Source organism: Dermacentor variabilis, chromosome 2 (genome assembly GCF_050947875.1).
Source record: "Dermacentor variabilis isolate Ectoservices chromosome 2, ASM5094787v1, whole genome shotgun sequence".
Classification (NCBI taxonomy): Eukaryota; Metazoa; Arthropoda; class Arachnida; order Ixodida; family Ixodidae; genus Dermacentor; species Dermacentor variabilis.
In genome coordinates, this window is record NC_134569.1 from 132,174,482 (window position 1) to 132,196,566 (window position 22,085).

At 47.9% G+C, this 22,085-nt stretch overlaps 1 protein-coding gene across 1 annotated transcript in view; it reads right to left on the reverse strand.

The window, feature by feature from the left end:
* Positions 1–10,127: 10,127 nt before the first annotated feature.
* LOC142572702 (polypeptide N-acetylgalactosaminyltransferase 13-like) overlaps positions 10,128–22,085 on the reverse strand; it is a 45,650-nt gene continuing 33,692 nt past the window's right edge. Inside the window, exons 7-12 of the mRNA XM_075682003.1 lie at positions 22,077–22,085; positions 19,902–20,088; positions 15,892–16,034; positions 13,948–14,061; positions 13,324–13,464; positions 10,128–11,135 (exon numbers count right to left, since the gene is read on the reverse strand). The exon at positions 22,077–22,085 is cut by the window's right edge and continues 109 nt beyond it. Coding sequence (XP_075538118.1) covers positions 10,989–11,135; positions 13,324–13,464; positions 13,948–14,061; positions 15,892–16,034; positions 19,902–20,088; positions 22,077–22,085 — 741 coding nt within the window. The 3' untranslated portion in view covers positions 10,128–10,988. The remainder of the gene's footprint in view (positions 11,136–13,323; positions 13,465–13,947; positions 14,062–15,891; positions 16,035–19,901; positions 20,089–22,076) is intronic.

Here is a 22,085-nt window from a genome sequence, read left to right on the forward strand (position 1 = left end):
AGGCGGCTCCGGCGCGCTCTCAACGGCGGTAATTTGTTTCCAGGCCGCCAGGCGCCGCCAGCACGATAACGGCTCCGCGGGCATGTGACTTTTTCTGGTCGCCGCAAACAGCGGAGTTTCCACTCCTAAATGTTTCTTGCTCCGTGGGATCGGGCAAGAGCTGTAATAATCCATTTTGAGATGCCATTCTTTCGCTCGAGATCTTCCTGGGACAAGCCAAAAATGGCCGTTTTTTTTTTCCACGGGAGATATGTGTTCAATGCATTCACTGTACCTGTAAACGAGAATACTGGTAGTATTGTAGTTCACTATAACTGTACCCTAAGGGCCGCCAAGGCTTCCAGTATTGGACTCGCCATTGGAGTTGGGCGTGTGCATGATGACCAGTCACGTTCGGATTATCCGGTAAAGGCTACTTCCAAGATCAATATAACGAAAGTTCGGTCCCATAGAAATGTGCGGAAGCAGCCAGAACCTTCTGTTGGGATCGACTTAACCAGAGTTGAATTAGCGGAAGCCTACTAGTAAAGTATGACAATTATGCTCTATTCATTCTTGCATCAAATGATCTCCTTTATATAATATTGTTGACATTTTTTTCGTTCCATCCTAGTGATCGTTAGCATTTGCTGCATGAAAGGATGGCCCCAGTGAAATCTCGTTACAACGATGTCCCATCCAAGACAAAAATACTTTAATTACATCCAATATTGCTTATAAGCATACTGTTAGATACGGGACCTTTTCCTGAGCCTCCTTCGAGTTCACCAGACCACATCGAATCGCGCCGCAGCTAATTAAGGAGCGCAGAAGCACGTATAGCACATTCCCGACGCTCAGCCGTGCAAACGAGTTGGCGTCCCCCACCTCGTGTGCCGCAGGTGGAGCTATTCACTGCTTGACTCTTCCCGAAAGTGAAGCGAGAGCCTGGCACTGTTCCAGGTAAAGTGGGTCCCGAAGCAAGACGTCTGTAATGCACCGTGAAACCCTGGCAGCATCGCCCCCATCCGCCTATTGTGACGGCGTATTGCAAGCCGGGAAGGCAATACCGTAGAAAGTAAGTCCTCGGACAATTGGGGCCCAAGGAGCGACCCTCTCCGCCGGGTGTGACACAATCGCACGGTCGTCTACCATTGGCCGAAAATAACACCTGAGCGGGCTCGCCGATTGGCCGAACGTGACGTGACTTCGAGACACCGAAGGGCTTAAAAGCCAGAGACCGGGAGCAGCAAGAGAGCATTCCTTGATTCATCTCTTTCGAGCTTCTTGCCACTGGCCGCAGCGTCCGAGTTGCTGCCTGCCCTTATTGACTTCTATGACTGTTAATTTCTTGGTCGTCTCACTGTAAATAATGTAAATAAACCTCCAAGTTTTCATCCCAAAGTCCTCCTCAACCCTTACAACTGGTTGCCAGCGGTGGGATCGCCTCCAAGTGCAACAACTGGTGGCAGCGCTACGGATGAACCTTCTTCGAGAGAAATCCTGAGGAACCCGGAACAGCGAAAAAGAGCCTTCGTCCAAAGGAGTCCCGAGGAACTTGGAACAGCGAAGAAGAGAGAGCCTTCGTCCAAAGTAGTAGTGAGGAACTGGGAACAGCGGACCAATGATCCAGATGGCAGGGTGCTGCAACCGTGAGTGAGCGCGTGGTTATTTTCCTTTTGATTCGCCAGACTTCAAATGTTGTGTGTTTATTTTGATAGTTCTAGGAATCGGGAATTTGTTGCATTGTGTGTTTGCACAAATTAATTAAGGAAAACAGTTCTAACCACCAGTCGGGGCAGCTGCCATGGATCTTAGAAGGTTGACGAGGTTAGACTTGTTGATGGTGTGCGACGACTTGGGAGTTGAGGCGGACGAACAGATGAAAAAGCCAGCTATCTTAAAGGCGATTTAAGATAGTGGCAATGATGATGAAAGCATTAAGATTGCTTCGGAGGTGATACAAGGACCACGGGAGCGTGAGCGTCGTGAACGTAAGCGTGAGAGTCACGAACGTAAGCAAAAGTACGAGAGAGAGAAGGCAGCATTGATAAAAGAGATACAATATTGTGAGCAGTTAAAGGCGTAGCGACAATGGCTGTCTGAAAATTCTGTAGGCGGTACAGTGCACAAGAATGAGGAAGTATCTATCTATAGCGGATTTTCGCCAAAAGCCGACGAGAAGAGTAGTGCCTGTGACATTGGCTGCACATTCATAGGTGAAAGGAAAAGGCTAGCAGCTAACGATGCCTTAGTGGCAACAGAGGCCGTTAAAGGCTGTAGTGAGAGCGACGAGGTGCTGTGCCAACAGAGCACTGTAGAGGCAGCTAGGCCAGCTGTGAATGAATTATGCACAGTCACCGCGCGTGTGCGTCGCAGGTAAGGTTAACGAGGTCGTTAGCGAGGTACAGGGTACTGTTGACCCGACAGACACGGGCACCCATGTCGAGATAACTGTCGAGTCGGATCTGCGTGCCGAAGTGATGTGCGAGCTGGACGATGCAGTTGAGAGTAGTTCTCAGGATTGCGAGCTGCGTAGCTCAAGAGAAGACAACTGCATTGTTCAGGGATTGGGGCAGCTCTCCACCAGTGTAGGTAGCCAAGAGAGGGTAGATTTAAATGAAAATCACTCATACTGTGCGGGTAAGAGACCGATCCGGGCCGACGAGATGTGTACCGGCCAGCACGAGGCGCCAGAGAGCGACATAAAAGAGAATTCAAAGAGAAAGCGCCGCAGAAAGAAGCGCCGTAAAGATCGGAATGCGGTGGCTAATGTAGCGAAGCCAAAGACGGTGACAGGCGCGAAAAGGCAGGGCGCGGAGAAAAGAAAGGTGCGGTCGTCATTGACGACGCGTGCGCATCAAGCACACACGAGCCACCGGTCAAACAGAGACACCGAGAAGCATGTTCTGCACGGACGCGGACAAAGGGCATGTTCCTCGTCGTTCTTTTCGAAGCTCAGCGTGTAGGGCGAGGGAGCGCAAGGTGGCAAGACGGAACGAGGTGATAGGGAGTAGCGACGCGGTCAATCGAGTTCGTGAAGAAAGGCGAGCGCCAGGACGCAAATTGGCAGGAGACTGTAACGTCTTGGGGGAGCTGATAGTGAGTCAGCCCTTTTGTTGTTCCTCGGTAGCCAGAGTAGCTTTCGAACCGCGACCACCTCGAATACGGCTCAAAGTATGAGTCAGACGTAAACGTCTGGAAAGGGAGGCCAACAGCGCTTCCGTAGAAATGAAGTGTTTTGTTTTTTATTTTGAGCATTGGAAAATTTTCGCGAATTGAGACTAGTTTCTTTCAATATGTAAAGTATGAGCTTTGTGTTTTTGTTCGAGAAGTTCCGAGGTTTGAAAGAGGTGTTTTATTTAAAAAATTAGTCTCGCGAGTGTTAGTTAATGAGTATATAGGCTTTCTTTGTGTGTGTGTGTGTGTGTGTGTGTGTGTGTGTGTGTGTGTGTGTGTGTGTGTGTGTGTGTGTGTGTGTGTGTGTGTGTGTGTGTGTGTGTGTGTGTGTGTGTGTGTGTGTGTGTGTGTGTGTGTAACCTGAGTGTCAAGGTTATCGGTGAGAGGCCTATCGTAACGCGCGTGTGTATTAGTTAACTTTCTTTTTTTATGCGTTTTTTTCTAAGGTTAACCGCGTAGGTTTTCAGTAAGTGCATCGTTTGCACTAAGAGTTCGTAGTTCCTTTAGCGCGTGTCCTGTGGGGACGGAAGAAAGCAGATTGTTAATGACTGGGTTGCTCGTGTGTGTTGAGGGCAGTCGTATTCTGACTTCTTTAGTGAGCGTGCGTAGAACTACTAATTAGAAGAAGCATTTTTAAAGCGTTCTGCGGTGGGCGTAAGTTACGCAAGTGTAATTGCTCGGTTAAATTACATGTCCTGATTGGACTAGAGAAAGACACGTGAGTAAGCGTGATGAAACGTTTGCGTGCGACGCAAGCACGTGTTCGGAATAGGGACCACAAAGCTAGCGCGCTTGTTATTATGTACTTGTAGAGTTGACCGGACTATCAGTGGCAACAGTACGTGAGATTACGTCACTGCGCTAGGGTGAGAACAGGCTGTTCGTGTAGTTAGGCCACTTAAGTTATGCTCGGCTGTTTTCATTTTTTGTTTGCAACGACAACGACCCTTTGTTTTGCTACAACAATAACACTCAGGTCTTGTCGCCATTCGGGGAGAAATTGATAGCGGTTTGGAAAGGTGGTTGGAACTGCTTTGTCAAAATTGGGGAAATAAAAGATCAGGGTTCATTTTGACTCAGTAATAGCCTGGCGAGTCAGGGGTGGAGAGCCTGCGCTTACACGTGGTGCAGCGCTGTGTTGTTTTGTTCATTTGACGTATGTTCTCCAGGGCCCAGTATCCCGAAGTTCGTCAAACGAGGCTCGACACCAGTACCCTGCAGGTTCTTTCAGCGTTCCTCATGACCAGCGAATTGATTTCACCGGCCGTTCCGAACTTCCGGGGCGAGGACGAGCTGTTAGATACGGGACCTTTTCCTGAGCCTCCTTCGAGTTCACCAGACCACATCGAATCGCGCCACAGCTAATTAAGGAGCGCAGAAGCACGTATACCACATTCCCGAGGCGCGGCACGTGCAAACGAGTTGGCGTCCCCCACCTCGTATGCCGCATCTGGAGCTATTCACTGCTTGACTCTTCCCGAAAGTGAAGCGAGAGCCTGGCAGTGTTCCAGGTAATGCGGGTCCAAGAGGCAAGACGGGTGTAATGCACCATGAAACCCTGGCAGCGTCGCCCCCTTCCGCCAATTTGTGACGGCGCTTGCAAGTCAGCAAGGCAATACCGCAGGGAGAAAGCCCTCGGACAATTGGGGCCCAAGGAGCGACCCTCTCCGCCTTGGTGACGGTAGTTGCAGACCGGGACGGCAAGACCGCAGAGAGAAGTAAGCACTCGGACAATTGGGCACCAAGGAGCGACCTTCTCCGCCGGGTGCGACACAATCGCACGGGCACCTACCATTGGCCGAAAATGACGACACCTGAGCGGGCTCGCCGATTGGCCGAACGTGACGTGACTTCGAGACACCGAAGGGCTTAAAAGACACAGACCGCGAGCAGCAAAAAAGCATTCCTGTAGCATTCCTTGATTCATCTCTTTCGAGCTTCTTGCCACGGGCCGCAGCGTCCGAGTCGCTGCCTGCCCTTAATGACTTCTATGGCTGTTAATTTCTTGGTCGTCTCACTGTAAATAATGTAAATAAACTTCCAAGTTTTCATCCCAAAGTCCTTCTTAACTCTTACAACTGGTCGCCAGCGGTGGGATCGCCTCCAAATGCAACAATACACTTCTTTCTTAATTGTAAATATTTTAAAAGCTGTCATCTTCACAAGTCACATCGAGCAAGAGATGTTAATCTTTTGTCAGTGGAAAAGTCTGGACATATTTAAATCTGAGGTATGTGCATGTTTGTGTGCGTGCGCATGCACACGTGTAAACTTGCATCACCCCCTAGCTGTCAGCCCTCTGGTGAAATTTACAAGTTGGTTTTTTACTGCTTTAAGCAAATCACAAGAATGTTGCGGCACGGTCTACCTGCGCTCGTCGTTCTTGGTTGCGATCGCATATAAGCGAAGATCGCTTAAAACGTAATTCGCCGGAGTTACGTGGACTGACAGTGGTCTGCTCCGGACAACCATCAGTTCCACTTCATCATACCTTGCTGGTGAAGCAGCGCACTGACATGGACACAGAGAAGACACACTTTGTGTCCGTGTCAGTGCGCTGCTTCACCAGCAAGGTATGATGATCAATCACCAACAAGCCCAACTTTGCACATTGCAGTTGCACTTCGTTCCTGGAAAAGGCAGGACGTGTGTCGAGTGAGCTCCTGAACAATACTTCGCAGTGCGGTGAACGCGGTTTAAATCATGGATACTGGACCTCAAATAGGTGCGACGTGATGCTTGTTTCTCTCACATTTACCGCTAACTCGCCACTTCGATTTGTTTGCTTTTATACTTTTTTTCAACTCATGCTTTCTTTACAGTTTTCTTAGACTCGACGCCAAGCCGCAACTTTCGCCTCTGGATATCGAAGCGGCGCTAGTTAGGCGTAGCTGCGTAGTACGACTTTGACAGGGCGGCAAGTCGTCGCACCAAGCTGGCCGTCAGTGTTGTTTGGATCATTAGATCTCTTCGACGATGGGTTGTGAAATCGCGCTCACGGGCTAGACCAGCGGCTGTAAGCCGAGATCGGGTCCCCATTAAATTTGCCGGCAGCTACTGTGAACGCTAAACTTAGTTTGTGCGCTAAGTAGGCGCAACGGCGAATGCTCTCGTTACGGAGAAAGCTCCAAACGAAATGCATGCAACACAGCTTAATCTGACAGTCTCGCAGAGTCGCGCGCGCTTATCTGCACTTCGCGAAGGCGCGTGACCTACAACGGGCTTTGCGACAAGCTATAGAAAGAAAGGCGCCCGGTCTCGATTATCGTGGTATTCCAAACACATCTATAAATGAAACACCGCATAGCTCAAAATAAATTTCCCGTGCCCCTGGCATTGTAAAAAGCAATGAAATTTATTTTACCAGTCAAGTTCATTTTTGTTGCGATAGCAATTATATGGACACTCCAGGTGAATTTCCGCCGTTGGCGTCGCCGTGATGTTCCTTATAAACTCGAAGTGCGATAATATCGTGGCTGCGCGCCGTATGCTTTAGGCGCGAGTGAAAGCTTGCGAGGGTGAGCCGAATAGGATGGTGGCTTGATGCGGTGGTGTCGTCCCGCGCTCGCAAGGGAGGAAGGCGGGGAGGGCGCGCGCCGCTTTCTCACGCGCACAAGGGGAGCGGGGAGATGTGCGCGCGCTAGGAGGGGCAGCATCTTGCGCATCTCCATACTCCATCTGCGGTGGCTGAGCGCGGCCGCGTGCGCGCGTCCTATTTTGGAGGCAGTGAGCGCTGGCTTCGAAGGCTAGCCGTCCTGGGATAAGTTGCTGGCCTCTTCATCACGCTAACATTCTGACAGCGAGCGTCCGTGGTCACCGATTGAGATGGGTTCGTGTTGTCTGTGCGCGTGTGACAACGTGCTTCTTAATTCAATAAATAAGCGAATGTTTGCAGCTGTTTATGCAGCTAATAGAACGAGCAACCTTACTTCGTATAACTGTCTAGTAATTTGCTATCGCAATCAATGCTTCGCCTTTCGGACTAAACGATTACTTCTTTTTTCTTTCTTCAGACGGCGCATGACTACTTTCAGAGACATCACGTAACACTACATATTCAACAGATGCAAATACCCACCATCGCATACCAAACTAAACAAGAAGCAGGCGTTATCCTGGACGCAATTGCGGACACACACGTATCCGAACCCGGCGATCCTTCACCTCCGCTACCCCGACATTTATTCATCCGACGAGTGTAAAGCGTGCGGAACCAGAGCGATGCTGCAACACATGATGTTGGAATGCACCGGTAGCGAGCAGCAGGAGTCCCCGACGAGCGGGGTAGACATGGCAGTCTCGAACCGAGGGGCGCGTTGGGAGGCGGCCCTGCTCAGTCACGGCCTCGCCGAGGAAGCCGCCCGTGTCCAACGACTCGAGGCCGTCACCTGCTGGGGTGCTTGTGGCCCCACACCGTCCAAATCTCCGGACATTTCGAATAATGTTTTCACTCACTCGGACTGCGCGATTACTGCAAAGCTGTTGCAGAAAATTGGCTGGCGACTCTATTCTTTATCGAATATTGACATTCTGTACAGTAATTTCGCACTCACAGTTGGGAGTTCCGAATCAAAGGCGAACCCATCATATAACCTATACAGCTGATTGCGAGAGCGCCGGCCTAGAAGCCTTGCAAGGCTGATAACAGCTGCGCTCCTTCTTTTCGTTGGCAAAAGCAAGATTTGCTTTTTTCCCCTTGTAATAAGCTACGTCACATGAAGAGTTGGGTGTCTGTTTCGGGACTGCTGCCGCTTATGAATGCGAAATTAGCTTACTGGGCAACAAATTTGACGATCAATGTCTTTGAACAAAAGCACTCTAGAAGACTCAAGAAAAATTGGGTTGTCCTTGAAACGTATAACATAACACAGATGTAAATGTCACTGCGGTGACCACACGAAAATTAAAAAAAATACCGATCCCATATACGGTGGTAAATAGGAGGGTGCCCCTATTACCCGCGCCTATGGTGTATTGACATACATTTTATTGCGATATCAATTATATGGACACTCCAGACGCATTCTTGCCATCGTCGTCGTCGTCGTTGTGATGCTCCTTATAAAGTCCAAGGGCGCTAATACCCTATGCTGTATGTGCCCTATGCTGTATGTGCGAATGAAAGCGCACTAGGGGAGCCGACGATCGCGGCTCAATCTGGCGCGCGCAATGCAAGAAAGCTGAGGGAAACGCGCCGTCTTCCGTAGTGCGAAAGACAGTGACGGATAGGAGGGAGGATGGCGTTGGTCTTCCGCAGCAACTGCGTATTATCCTCATGTGAGAGACAGTTACGGCACTGCACTTATCTCTTCCATTCTCTCTAAAATAGACAGTTTTAGTTTAGCGTCCGCAACTATAGCGTACGCTATACGCTATAACGCTAAGCAGCGCACGTTTTCTACAATTTTAGTTGGCCGGCGATATCTTCGGATCTCAGTGGCCATATGCCGTCGTTGCAGCCATTTCGCGCCTTTAGCGACAGGTGGCGCTGACATCTCGAACGTTTCTTTCGTTAGGCTTCGACTCGTTCGAAACGAGAAGCGATCTCGAAAACACCACGAGGTTATCCATAATACTCTGTCGTCGAAGCGGCCTGAGACTAAGCGAAAGCCGTTTACACAGTCATTTGCTACGAACGAAGTGCATTTTACAAAAGCAACGCCAAATTCAATTCGAAGTGGGCAGCCGGAACCGCCGCCATGTTTCCCGCAAGCTCCGCAAACCCCGCAAAAACGCTAACGCTAACTCGTTTGCGTTGCGTACACCCGCTATACCCGCTATTTCGTTTAGCGTTCAGCGCATGCGCAGTGACGACCCGCTATTTTTTAGCGTACGCAATGGAATAGCGTACGCTATACTAAAGCTGTCTAATCACTTCACACACACACACACACACACACACACACACACACACACACACACACACACACACACACACACACACACACACACACACACACACACACGCACACACACACACAGTGACGGATAGGAGGGAGGGTGGCGTTGCTCTTCCGCAGCAACTGCGTATTTCGCGAAGGCGCGCAAGGGAGGAAAGTGGGGAGGCAGCGCAGGAGGGAGGGGAGGAGGGGGGGGCGTTCTACTCCGGCAGCAACTGCGTACTTTGCGCGGTCGCGCGCACCCCATCTTGAAAGCAATCTGCAGACGACTCATATGTTCGTGCGTGCTGTGTTTTCGTCGCTCAGTTTGCGTTAAAGTGATAACACGAAGGTCACTTCGCTCGCTGCTGCTGCCGCGCTTCCTCACGCCAGCGTTTTGACAGCGAATGTCCGCGCTCATCGAGTGTGATGGGTTAATATGTCTGGCTGTGCGCGCTGACACTGTTCTTCTTAATCTATTTAGTGCGTGAATTTTTAAAATTCATACGGCTGGTTGGTTATCCTACATGTGGGGAAGAGGGAAAGAAATAAGAAGGAAGGAGAGTTATTGTGCGCGCACCCGGCACATAGATCTTCACTCACATAAATAGTCACAAGCGCTCGTTTAGTCCGATTGTCTTCAAGAAGCGCATTAGTGCCTTGGTGGCCTAAGGCATATACAGGGTGCTTCACGTAACTTAATGAACCAAGGATTTAAAAACAAAGGAAAGTAGTAAACAGAGTGGATAACCGGGTTGTGGTGGCACCACCCATATTTCTGGGGTTTCACGTGGCGAAATCACCGTCTGGTTATGAGGCACGCCGTAGTAAAAAACGCCGGGTTAATTTTGACCACCTGAGTTTCTTTAACGTGCGCCTAAACCTAAGTGCACAGAAGTTGTTGCGTTTCACCCGCTATCGCAATTAGGCCGCCGTGGCGGGTATCGGACCCGCTACCTCGATCTCTGCAGCACAACGCCACGGGACCATCGCGGCGCGTTTTCTTGCGAACCGACAGTTCAGCTTGCCCAATGAGGAACACCTATTTGCTCATTAGCAATAGGTCCGGAAAGCCCGGCTTCCATAGCCATTCCGTCTGAACTTCCGTGCTCGCAGTTGGTAACAGAATGGAAGTGTTGGAGTAAAAAAAAATATTTATTTACGTACATAAATACCTAGGGACACTAACAACCGTGTTCTTGAACGATCGGTCTTGCCTCTCGTGCTTCACCTCGTGCTTCATATTGACACTGTAACCTACAAGTCCACGTGTCAATATTTTACATGGCACTCACAAAATCTATTCGCGTTGCGGGAAGAGGCGCTGATGATCTATATATGTATAGAAAGAGGTCTTAGAGCATGTTATATCGTCGTGCTATGTACACAGTGAAATAAGTGTGATGTGTGAAATAAGTGCTTCCATATAAATTAATAGAGAGGTTTCGCATAGCGGAGACGTACTGTCGCAGGTGTGTGCCAGGAGACGCAGACGCTAGCGGTAGCCCTGGTGGCGACGTCTTGCGGCACTATGTCGAACCAAGGTACGAAGAAGGTGTATTGCAACGGCCGATTCTGTTCCATTTATGTGCTGCCGCAACATCTCGGCCAAGACTTTGTCACCAGCAATACTATTGTGGCTTTTCTTTTCATTCTTTTCGAATGAACGACTCATGCAAAGCAAGAACGCTTCTACAGCGCGTTATGATTGGTCACGAACTCACAGCGTCACCAGCTGATTTCGCAAGCGCTGCTACTCGCTCGAAAACGGTTCTTTTTTTTCTTTTCTGCGACACAAGTTTGCGTCAATGCGTTTCCGCTGTGTTAAACATAATGCAACAATGAAAGACGTTTTGACGTCGCTTTTCCTGGTCGAGTTCGGAAATAAAGCGTTGAAGGGGGACAAACGCTAGCGATTTCCGACACGATCGACGCAGTCCGGAAGGCAGTCTATGCGAGTGTCTTCCAGTCGACGGACTCCATGATCCACTTCTGTCTTCGCCCACCGTTGCACTTCTGCACGCGGACGCCCTGCGGTCCGCGCCGACTGGGCAGGTCGAGGCAGAGCTTAGTTGTCTTGTGCACAATTTCTTCAGTCTGGGACAGGAAAAAAAAATTGACAGTAACTTAAGTACCCTTACGTGATTTTAATGCGAAAGCATAACGACTTGTCCAATTAATTGGTTACGTCCATGATACGTGACGTCATACATTGTCACGTGTCCTTCACAACTCTACCTTAGTCCATTTTCCTCTAATTTTTACCAACTTTAATCCATCTTGCTCCAATTTGTATAAAGCTTAATCCACCTTAATCCGCTTTAATCTACCTTGCTCGTAATTTGTATTTGTCTAATTAAATTGTCTAACTTCAATTCACTTTACTCTAATTCACTTTAAATCACATTAATTACCCATAATTACCTATAATTAAAGTTGTTATACCATTTGCTATCTTCTGTATTACTACTAGCATCACACAAAACGCTGCTGACGTCACATTGATTTTTGGTATCACTCGTTGCGGACGACAGCAATGCCTGCTTTCCTGCCTCACGGGACAACTATCATAAGGGAGAGAAAGTGGTGTTACGAACTGCAATGGGACAGGAGCCTGATCCGTCGTGTTGCTTTAGCATATAATGAATGAAATTGAACGACTCGAGCGATTTAGCCTCAAGCTCTCTATTGCGCAGGTTTTTAACGCGATAGCGTTAAGGAGCTTGTGTCGCAGAAAAGCCGGTGTCGGTGTCGGCGTCGGCGTCCGCGGCGTTGGCCGCGAGCGATAAATCACGGCAGGCACTTCATAAATAAAAAGCAACTTCCAAGATGGGCTGGGTGGGAATCGAACCAGGGTCTCCGGAGTGTGAGACGGAGACGTTACCACTGAGCCACGAGTTCGATGCTTCGAAGCGGTACAAAAGCGCCTCTAGTGAACGCGGTGTTGCCTTAGAAACGAGCTGTTTCTAAGGCTCAGGCGTGCGTCGCTTGCTCAGGCGCACATTTCGTTGTCGCGCCGAACGCTACGTTGCTCGACGCTCACCGCGTCCGATGCGGGGCGCGTAGTCGCTGCGCCGTAGCCCATTGTCTTACACCCCTTGGCGGGTCGACGGGAACGCTGTCGCGTTCCACTCTTGAAGGCGAAGCTTAAGCGTCCTCCAATTTTTTGCATATCCGTAACCCGTTAACTACACAGGTTTCGCCCACCGCGTTGGCGCAGTGACTGTGATGTTCTGCCGCGGAGCACTAGGCTGCGGGTTCGATGGTAGCCGCGAGGGCCGCATTCCGACGGGGGGCGCAATGCGAAAAACGCTCGCGTACGCCGTGTTTTCGGTGCACGTCATAAAAGCCACAGATTATCAAAAAATGAATCCAGAGCTCCTGCCCACTACGGCGTCTCTCATAGAGCCAGTGTTGGCTGTAAAATGTTAAAACTCCACGAATCCGTCAGTTACGCAGAGTGTTTTTTTCTTAAAAAAATAATAAGCGTTCACAATGGCTTTTTTATGTCATATCCCGATTATAAAATATGACATTGCGCGGTTGGCTCTTGTATTTATTGGAAATATTTGTGAAACACGTCCGCATTAAAAGCGCTGGAGGTTTCCTTCGGCAAACGTGCAAGGTTCAAACGTTATTATACGAATTGATTAGCAAGAAAAGGGGTCAAACGTGTAAGAGAAGATGCACAAGGTATATGACGCGACGAGTGATTCGTGGGGCCTAACGTACTACGTCAGTCTATATGGGGCTATGAGAGACGCTGTATAGCGATCGGGCTGCAGATTCATTTAAACCACCTGCATTTCTTTTAACGCGTACTTAAACCTAAGTATACGAGCGTTTTTGCATTTAGGCCTCCTTCGAACTGTGGCAGCGGCGGCCAGGAATTGAACCGTCGACCTCGTGCTCCATAGCAAAAGACATAACGAGCGCGGCTTTGTCCCTGGCAAACAAAATAGGCTGCGAGGAAGCTTTGTCTTTTGGCGATATTTCTACAAACAAGAAATACAGCTTCGGGCGTGGAAGCTCAAGTGTTTAAGAGGTCACATGACATTAAAGACTGGCTAATGGAAGTAGCATCCAGTTTCTTGTGCTCTCTCCGCCGATTCAAAGGGCAACAAAAAGGAGCTGTGACGTCATCCAGCAAGACTCCCCGATGCGCCCATTGGAAATTATTCAGGCTTTGTAAAAGGGATGATCACGCTTGAAGCGTCGCCCTGATTTTGGGCGCTACTGACTGTACATATTAAAGCACACGCGGCTTGTGCTATGTGGGTTTTACCTTAGGATCGTAGCGCCACTTCTGCCTGGGTAGGTTATTGCAGGCGATCATGACCACGTTGGTGTTGGCTTGAGACTCCGGGGAGTCGAGACAGATGGCTTCGTCGGTCATTAGGAAACCTTCTTCGGTGAGCACGAAGTACTGCGAGAAAACAAAGCGCAAATTGTGAATGCTGCGTCACCTTAGCTTTCAAGAGGCGTTACGCGCAAACCGCCTGACCGACCTGGCGCTCTTACAAACTACATGTTGCTAACATTTCTAACTCTGCGAAATGTTTTTCGATTACACGGGGCATTGCGCGATATATGAAAATTTGTCTGTGATTACAACATTGTTTCTTTTTTGCTTCTTTCTCTTGAAAAAAATTATAGAAGATTGCATATCCATTTATACAGCACCTTCTATACAGCTTCACTGATCGTTCTGTAGAAAAGCGTATTGAATCGAGCATACATTTCAGTGGAACGAAACAACGAAAAACAGAATAAAAAATAGGGAACGAAGTCAGCTGTCTTCTCTAAACTTCGTAACATCCCCCCCTCCACTTTCTTTTTCTTTTTTTTTAAACGCTGTCTGTCTAAAATTGTAGATCGCAGAATTGTGAAGTTTGTTGAGGATGCGTACCTGCATAGGGTAGTGCGTAAGCGAACATTCTTCAAGCACGACCTTCCCAACCGGCTGGTGGTAACTCTTGGAGCTCGGCCGCACGAAGCACTTCCCGCTCTTCTTGTTTCTCACCTGAAAAAGCGTGAGGCACTCGAATTGCAGCCCACTCGAGCACAGAAGCATGCAGTTTAATCAAACAAGGCCTGCGGAAATTCACGAGGAGGACGAAGTTTCGTGAAAGGGAAAGCTATTGGCATAAACGCGAAAGCACTTGAATGCGAGAATCAGCTCCAGAGATGTGGACGGTGAATATTACAAGATTAGAGCGCGCTGGAGGCCGTAGCGTTCAGTTTGAGTTGCAATACATATTTATAGGCACATGTGAGTTGTCGGGAGATCCTAAAACTGGATCCTGCAGTCTTCACGCGTTCGTTATTAACAACTGCGCGATAAACTCGGAGGGTGAGAGGAACGAGACTCCGTTCGACATGAACGCATCGTCCTGTTCCACTCGTCCTTGTCTTTTTCACTGTCCCAGTTTATCGCTGCGTTGTGAACAATAACCCAGAACGATTTTTTTGCACTTTACTAGTATCTTAAACGTTCACGCGTGCTTTTTTATTATTTATTACTATTATTATTTTTTTGTGCGTGCATATACCAGCAAACCGCCTGACCGACCTGGCGCTCTTACATACTATATATAGCTTTCATTGATTACGAGAAAGCGTTTGATTCTGTCGAAACCTCAGCAGTCATGGAGGCAATACGGAATCAAAGTGTAGACGAGCCGTATGTAAAAATACTGAAAGATATCTATAGCGGCTCCACAGCCACCATAGTCCTCCATAAGCAAAGCAACAAAATCCCAATAAAGAAAGGCGTCAGGCAGGGAGATACGATCTCTCCAATGCTATTCACAGCGTGTTTACAAGAGGTATTCAGAGACCTGGATTGGGAAGAATTGGGGATAAAAGTTAACGGGGAATACCTTAGTAACTTGCAATACACTGATGATATTGCCTTGCTTAGTAACTCAGGGGACCAATTGCAATGCATGCTCACTAACCTGGAGAGGCAAAGCAGAAGAGTGGGTCTAAAAATTAATCTGCAGAAAACTAAAGTAATGGTTAACAGTCTCGGAAGAGAACAGCAATTTACAATAGGTAGCGAGTAACTGGAAGTGATAAGGGAATACATCTACTTAGGGCAGGTAGTGACGGCGGATCGCGATCATGAGACGGAAATAATCAGAAGAATAAGAATGGGCTGGGGTGCGTTTTGCAGGCATTCTGAGATCATGAACAGCAGGTTGCCATTATCTCTCAAGAGAAAAGTGTATAATAGCTGTGCCTTACCAGTACTCACCTACGGGGCAGAAACCTGGAGGCTTACGAAAAGGGTTCTACTCAAATTGAGGACGACGCAACGAGCTATGGAAAGAAGAATGATGGGTGTAACGTTAAGGGATAAGAAAAGAGCAGATTGGATGAGGGAACAAACGCGAGTTAATGACATCTTAGTTGAAATCAAGAAAAAGAAATGGGCATGGGCAGGACATGTAATGAGGAGGGAAGATAACCGATGGTCATTCAGAGTTACGGACTGGATTCCAAGGGAAGGGAAGCGTAGCAGGGGTCGGCAGAAAGTAAGGTGGGCGGATGAGATTAAGAAGTTTGCAGGGACGACATGGCCACAATTAGTACATGACCGGGGTTGTTGGAGAAGTATGGGAGAGGCCTTTGCCCTGCAGTGGGCGTAACCAGGCTGATGATGATGATGATACCAGCAAATTTAGACTCGAGACGAATTATGGCCCTGTAGATTGTGTTCCTGCCTCAGTTATGCGTCTCCTTTCGGCTTGTACGTTTTTCAAAAACGTGAACACAACCATCCGCGCACTTTTTTTCTTTCCCATTTTTTTTTTCTTGTTTGGTTCCTGTTGATACAGCTGCCGCGTACCTTTCCGAAGAATCTGCTGTCACCGGGCAGGAAGTTTTCCGGCCATACGTTCTCCAGATACCAACGGAAGCTCTTGCAGTGCAGTTTTTCTCGAAGCTTCTTGCGCTCCGCCACATCTTGCGGCGTGTAACTCTTCCTCATCTCTGCGAAAACCAAGACACAACGAACACGCTTAGCCGGATATGCGTTTGCCTATAGTAAAAGCACACGTGTGCGCCTTTGAAATGGGTTGGAACAAGTATCCTTACACAACATGTGTTCTTATGCTATGCGCGTGGAGAAAATACTAGGAGGCATTCGCCTCCTAGTATTTTCTCTTCGCAAATTCGTGGGTGTGGCCAGTTACATGAACCAGTACACGTGTAGGAAAGTAACCCGGAATTGAAAGCACACATTTTTAAGGGGTGTTGTACAACATTAGTTTACCTGGGACAACGATCGCCTTGAAAATTACAATGTTAATATTGTGCAAAAAGTTCATAATTGCAATCATAGGAAATTTTGTAAACATCTGCGGATTTTTTAAATGTATGCGAAAAACATTTATTCGCTCGGCCAAATACTAAAGTTCCACATATATAATTGTGAAGCTGCTCTAAGTATTTTAAGTTAAACAATGTTAACTGCGCTAAACGCTCTTTGTAGCGCGGTAGTACTTTCGCGATGAGCGGTCTTTTTATTTTCTATAGCTAGTGTAGATGCTACCACTTGCGACGCGACACAGAGGTGCTTGCGAGCGTACGCAACTTTCCGGAAATCTGGCTTCACCACAACAAGATGCTTCTTGTGGAGAAACAATCTTTTCTTTATATTTATTACAATTTTACACTGGCCGCCTTGTATACATCGTTTTTTCATGGGCGCCACCATATTGCTACGCAGTGGCGCCATCTATGGGCAGTCGGCATGCTTGCTTGGGCGAGCGCTCTGTTTTGCATGGCAGGTATACGTTCGGCGATAGTTTCTGGTGTTTGTTTTCGCGTTCGCGCGGTCTATTTAGCATGAAATGCGCCTTCTACGCGCTAAACGGTTCTGTGAGACGTACTGAAGGGGTTTAAGTCGGTACGGCCAGACTTTCTGCTGGCATTGAGGCGGACGGAGCACGCAGCGCGATGTGTGCGCGCATATATTTGAGCCTACAATCAACCTCGGAGATCAATTGTGTATTTTTGAATGTTCCATCCACTAATGTGACCTTATTGCGGTATTATTCTCTAGTTCTAAGCTGCGGTTTAGGAGAAATGAAACATACACGGCAATCGTAACAGCGTGGGTACCGTTCTGCTACGATAGGGGCTGCGCTGTTGTACTTTGGCAAGCGTTCAAACCATTAGCTGCAGATTACATTGCGCGATTACTTGGTTCGGTGGATGAGGTTTCCGCCCATGAATAAAATAGGTTTGGGTAGTAATAGCAGCATACCTTACAGCCCCGATTAAGCTTGTCCTAAGCAGTGGAAGGTGCGGGATTACATATATCTTTGTTCTATATAGCGCATGGTCGAAGCATACGGCATCAGCGCTTATATATCGTTATATATATCAGCGGTTATAATAATAAATATTGTGCGGCGAGACTATGCGAGGTCGTGTTGCGGTGTTAGCCCATTCTCTCTTCATTTTTCGAGAAAAAGGATGATAACCGAATTTTTTTTTTCGGTTGTGTTCGTTCTGTTCTCTACGAAGCACTCACACGTATTACGGAAATTTTGTCCTCAAAAATGGCCATCGCATTCTTTTTATGCGATCCCTCTGATATACTATGGCTGTGTACAGGCCAAAAAGGCAATGCCGAAGCACACAGCTTATATATGTATCATGCTGGTTCACTAACCGCTGTGGTCGCTGTGCTGAGCAGCGCCATCGGTCTCATGCAGGAAGGCTAGCGTAGACATATTGTAATTTCAAGCCTATTAGACTTGAAATGCGTGAGAAAGATGCCGGTGTATCACAAATATTTTATAGCGCCTGCCGCTTAGATGTTTCGTGGTTGCCTTAGGTTGGCCGTGCACGAGCATGCGCTCTTATGTTTTATGTTTTACTCCCTACGCCAAGCGATCAGACAGTGAGCTCATTTACCATTTAATGCTGGTAATACAGAGACACCGGTTTTCTTTGTTGAATTAAAACCGATATAAGCAAAATAGTTCACAGTATATACACACACCGCGACTGATAATGCGCGTACACCGCGGCTGATTATGCACGTCACATTTTTTGCGCCCCCAAGACATATTTCTGCCTATACTGTAGTTACCGATGCACCGAAAGGCTTCCCTGACGACCTCATTTGAACGGACATGGCGTAAATTTCACAAAGTACGGTCTAAAACATCCCGAAATCGTTGCGCAGCCCGTGACAGCAATACTTTCAAGCAGCACCTCGCCGGATCGCCCAAGCCAGAGAGGAGGAAAGACTCACCGCGCGCCCTATCCTCCGGACCCAATGAAAAGGTCTATAGCGTGTTCGTACTGTCGTGCGTAGCAGTCGTTCACGGCGACAGCCTGAAGATGGTACAACCTACGACTCTCCGTGCAAGTTGTCTCTGCGTGCCGGCGTAGGCAGGTCGCGATATGATTACAAGGCCTGCACATTTTTTCTCTTCATTATCCTTTCTTTATATATATTCTTCTGCCCACCTTTTCTAGGGCCTTCCTACCCATCCTACCCAGACGCCGGCTAACCACACTGCTTTTCAATAATGATCTATCTATCTATCTATCTATCTATCTATCTATCTATCTATCTATCTATCTATCTATCTATCTATCTATCTATCTATCTATCTATCTATCTATCTATCTATCTATCTATCTATCTATCTATCTATCTATCTATCTATCAATCAATCAAATCTCGCGAAGTAGCTGTGCAAATCTGGCTTCACCACAATAAAGTACTTGCGGGGTAAACCTGTTTTACTTGTTGTTGTTTTTTTATCTGCCGCGCACAACAGCCTTTTCAAAGGTGATATCCTGTAGATGCTATCTTTTTCGACACGTCGCAGAGCCGTTCCTGGGGTCGTAATCTCGCACGGTCACTTTCGGCAAAATCACTTCCAGTGCATGCTTACTGGATGGTTGAGCGAAACCGGATCAACTGATTGGCTGGTTGAGCACTACGTCACGGGAAGGCGATAGTATCGCCGAAAATGATCGTCCGAGTCAGTATACCTCCTCCCTGCATGTGACCGTACGTAGATTGCTGAAAATCTGGCTTCACCACAATGAGAGTACTAGTGGGGAGAAACCAGCTTTTCCTTGTATTTTTCTTTTTTTTTTACATTGAACGCTCTGTATAGCGTGGTCGTAATGTTGCGCACAGCGGTCTTATTACTGGCGATACTCTGCAGATACTATCTCTTTCGACACATCACGGAGGTCGTTCCTGCGTGCAAGCGTGCGCAAATTGTTGGGAAGTTGGCTTCACCACACACAAAGTACTTGTAAGAAGTGGGAAGAAACCGACCTTTGCTGACATCCGTTGACACCACAATAAAGGCGTTCTGCGTAAAATTATACACCTCTATAGTAAACACTTTGTACAGTGTGGTGCATAGCAGTCATTTACGGGTGATGGCCTTTTACGTGCGATGGTACAACTTAAGCACAGGCTGTCCTTATGTGCAACCGTACACAGCTCGCGATAGATCTGTGAAGAGTTGAGAACTATTGTTTGCGGTAATTGGCTGATTATTATGGTTTAGGGCGTTTAATGATACAAAGGCAGTAATTGGGTTAAGTGAATGAAATAAATTCTGAAGTCTCGGAATTCTTAGACGACAACGCTGGCTTTCCGTAAATGCGACAAAAGAATACCATCACGGAGTTCGAGCGAAGCAACTCCTTGCAAAAATTTCGCAACTCTGAAAACACCGGTATTCAGGCGACATCAACACGACGTCTTACAAAGCGCACATCGCCGCCCCTCTGGTAATATAGGACACAGCGTCGTAGCCACGTACAGTATCGACCGTGTCCCCGTGGCGATCGACGTGCGTTCGCGCTCACCGCGGTTGATGTTGAAGTAGAAGTTTGCCCACTCGTCCATCCAGACGGCCGCTACTCTTGCGAGGTTGGCGAACAGCACCTTGCCCACGCCCCCCGGCTTGGGGAACGTGTATGGGGACGTGCGCCGAAACAAGTGACCCACGTGTGAGCAGGGCACCACCTCCACGGAGCCGCCGCACTGCCAGATCTGCAGCGGTTGTGGAAGAGGGAGTGCTTTCGTTATCGCGTTGTATATATATATATCCCTCCGAGTCGCACACAATTCCTCGCTCGAAGCCCCTGACCCAGCCATTTCCCTTTTCATATCGTTATAACGAAAACTGTTAAGAACGCTTTCAGCGAAAATCTGCTGGCTTATTGTTTCGTCCTGGGGCCGTATTCTGTATTCAGCAACCGGATCGCTTTCGCGAAAGCCATGGGCCGGCACCTTGCTGTCGTTATCTTTACTGGGTGCGAACACATATTTTGTAGTCGGCGCTCACCTGTCAATCGTCTGCAAAGCGAACTCGTCCTCTGCAATGAAGGGGAACGCGAAGAGGTTCCCTTGCTTGTTAACAATACTTTGGTGACTCGTACAACGAATCATAGCCCTCTGTGCCAGTAGACACGTGGCAGCCTCGGCTGTTAAGACATCTCATCGGCACTCGTGGGGCAGGATCGCGCTTGCGATTTCCGCATGATAGCTGCAGGTAGAAGAGAAGTCCCATCGAAGTGAAACTTTGCAGGAGTCAAGCAGACTTCGTGTGGAGACTAAAGAATGTCTAAAGAGTTCGCGGCGAAATCCTGAAGCACGTAAATAATTTCGAAATTGGCAATGAACTTTGGATGAGTAGGCATTTGGGTTGGTTGGTTCATGATTACCAGCAGTAAAAAGCGCTAAACAACTGGACAAGGACAGGGACACTGTTGAGCAGAGGAGCGCTGTTATCTGTGTCCCTCTCCTCGTCCTGTTGTTTAGCGCTGTTTTACTGCTCGTGAAGTTTGGATAAAGCGGTCGGAAGCCGGCGATGAACTTTTTCTAAGCGTCTAATTGTCCTTACATAAGCGTCTGCGGCCTTGGCCGATCTCTACGTTGGCTCCAGCGTCTGCTGAAGACTGAACTTGGAAATCATTGGCTGCTTTTAAAGGTTCGCTTTTCACATGACGCTTTCCTTTCTTTTCAAGGAATTACCCCATAGCACTTGTCGGATTACATTTTTCATGTGTTTGCTTGTAAGAAACGTAAAAGTCTACCATCTGATCCCCAGTCGCTTGTTTACAAGCACTAATTAGATTTAAGGGCTGGTGCACTATGCTGAATTTCCTCACAGGTTCTCTTAACCGTTTCTCTTCAGCAGCATGAAAACTTCAAAAGTAAATTGAAGAGCTCGCCCGTATAACGCTGTGTGAAGTGACGTAGGCAAGTGAACGCCACCATCAATTTGCATAGATGTAACATTCACAAATGTTCCTTTTCTTGTTCGAAAGAAACCAATTTGGAAGACTTGTTGTTGTAGGATCGCGCGGCTGAGCATTTAGCTATGCGTGCGTAAAACGTCCACACTTATACGTAACTACGTGCTCCCGCTTTTCGCTCTGCGGCTAGAATACCATTTCTGGCGGCACAAATTAGTCTCCGCACTGGATTTGAATCGGCATTATGAGCATTTAAACTCACCTAATGTCACAATGCTATTTTTCATCTGCAGAGGATAATTTAAATGTACGTATCTCTGATCACATATCCTCTTGCGTACGACCCATTAAATAGCTTACTGGCTTGGCCCGGCTATTATGCACCAACGAAAAAAAAAAAGAGAGTATAATACCACATGGTGGGTCCTTGCATAGCTAAAAAATCTAGATCCGTATAACACGTATAATACGAAAACTTTCGTCAAGAGCGCATAAGAACGTTTATTGTTTATTATCTTGCGTCGCAGATGGCAGATTTTTAATGCCTGTTGACGCCTACCTCAACGCTAGTTTGCTTTTTTTTTTCCATCTGGTGCTATTTTTCTTTCTAAATTCCAGCCTCGGCACACTACACTCATGTGAGCGAAATTCGCATTCGTGATTTTGCGCTCATGTACTTGCAGGCGTAACGCGGGGTCAGCTTGCGCAAGACAAGGCTGTCACCGTTAAACGTAACTGGGAATCCCCACGCCTGTACAGTGGTACTGTGCGTTCGCTCACCCGGAAGGA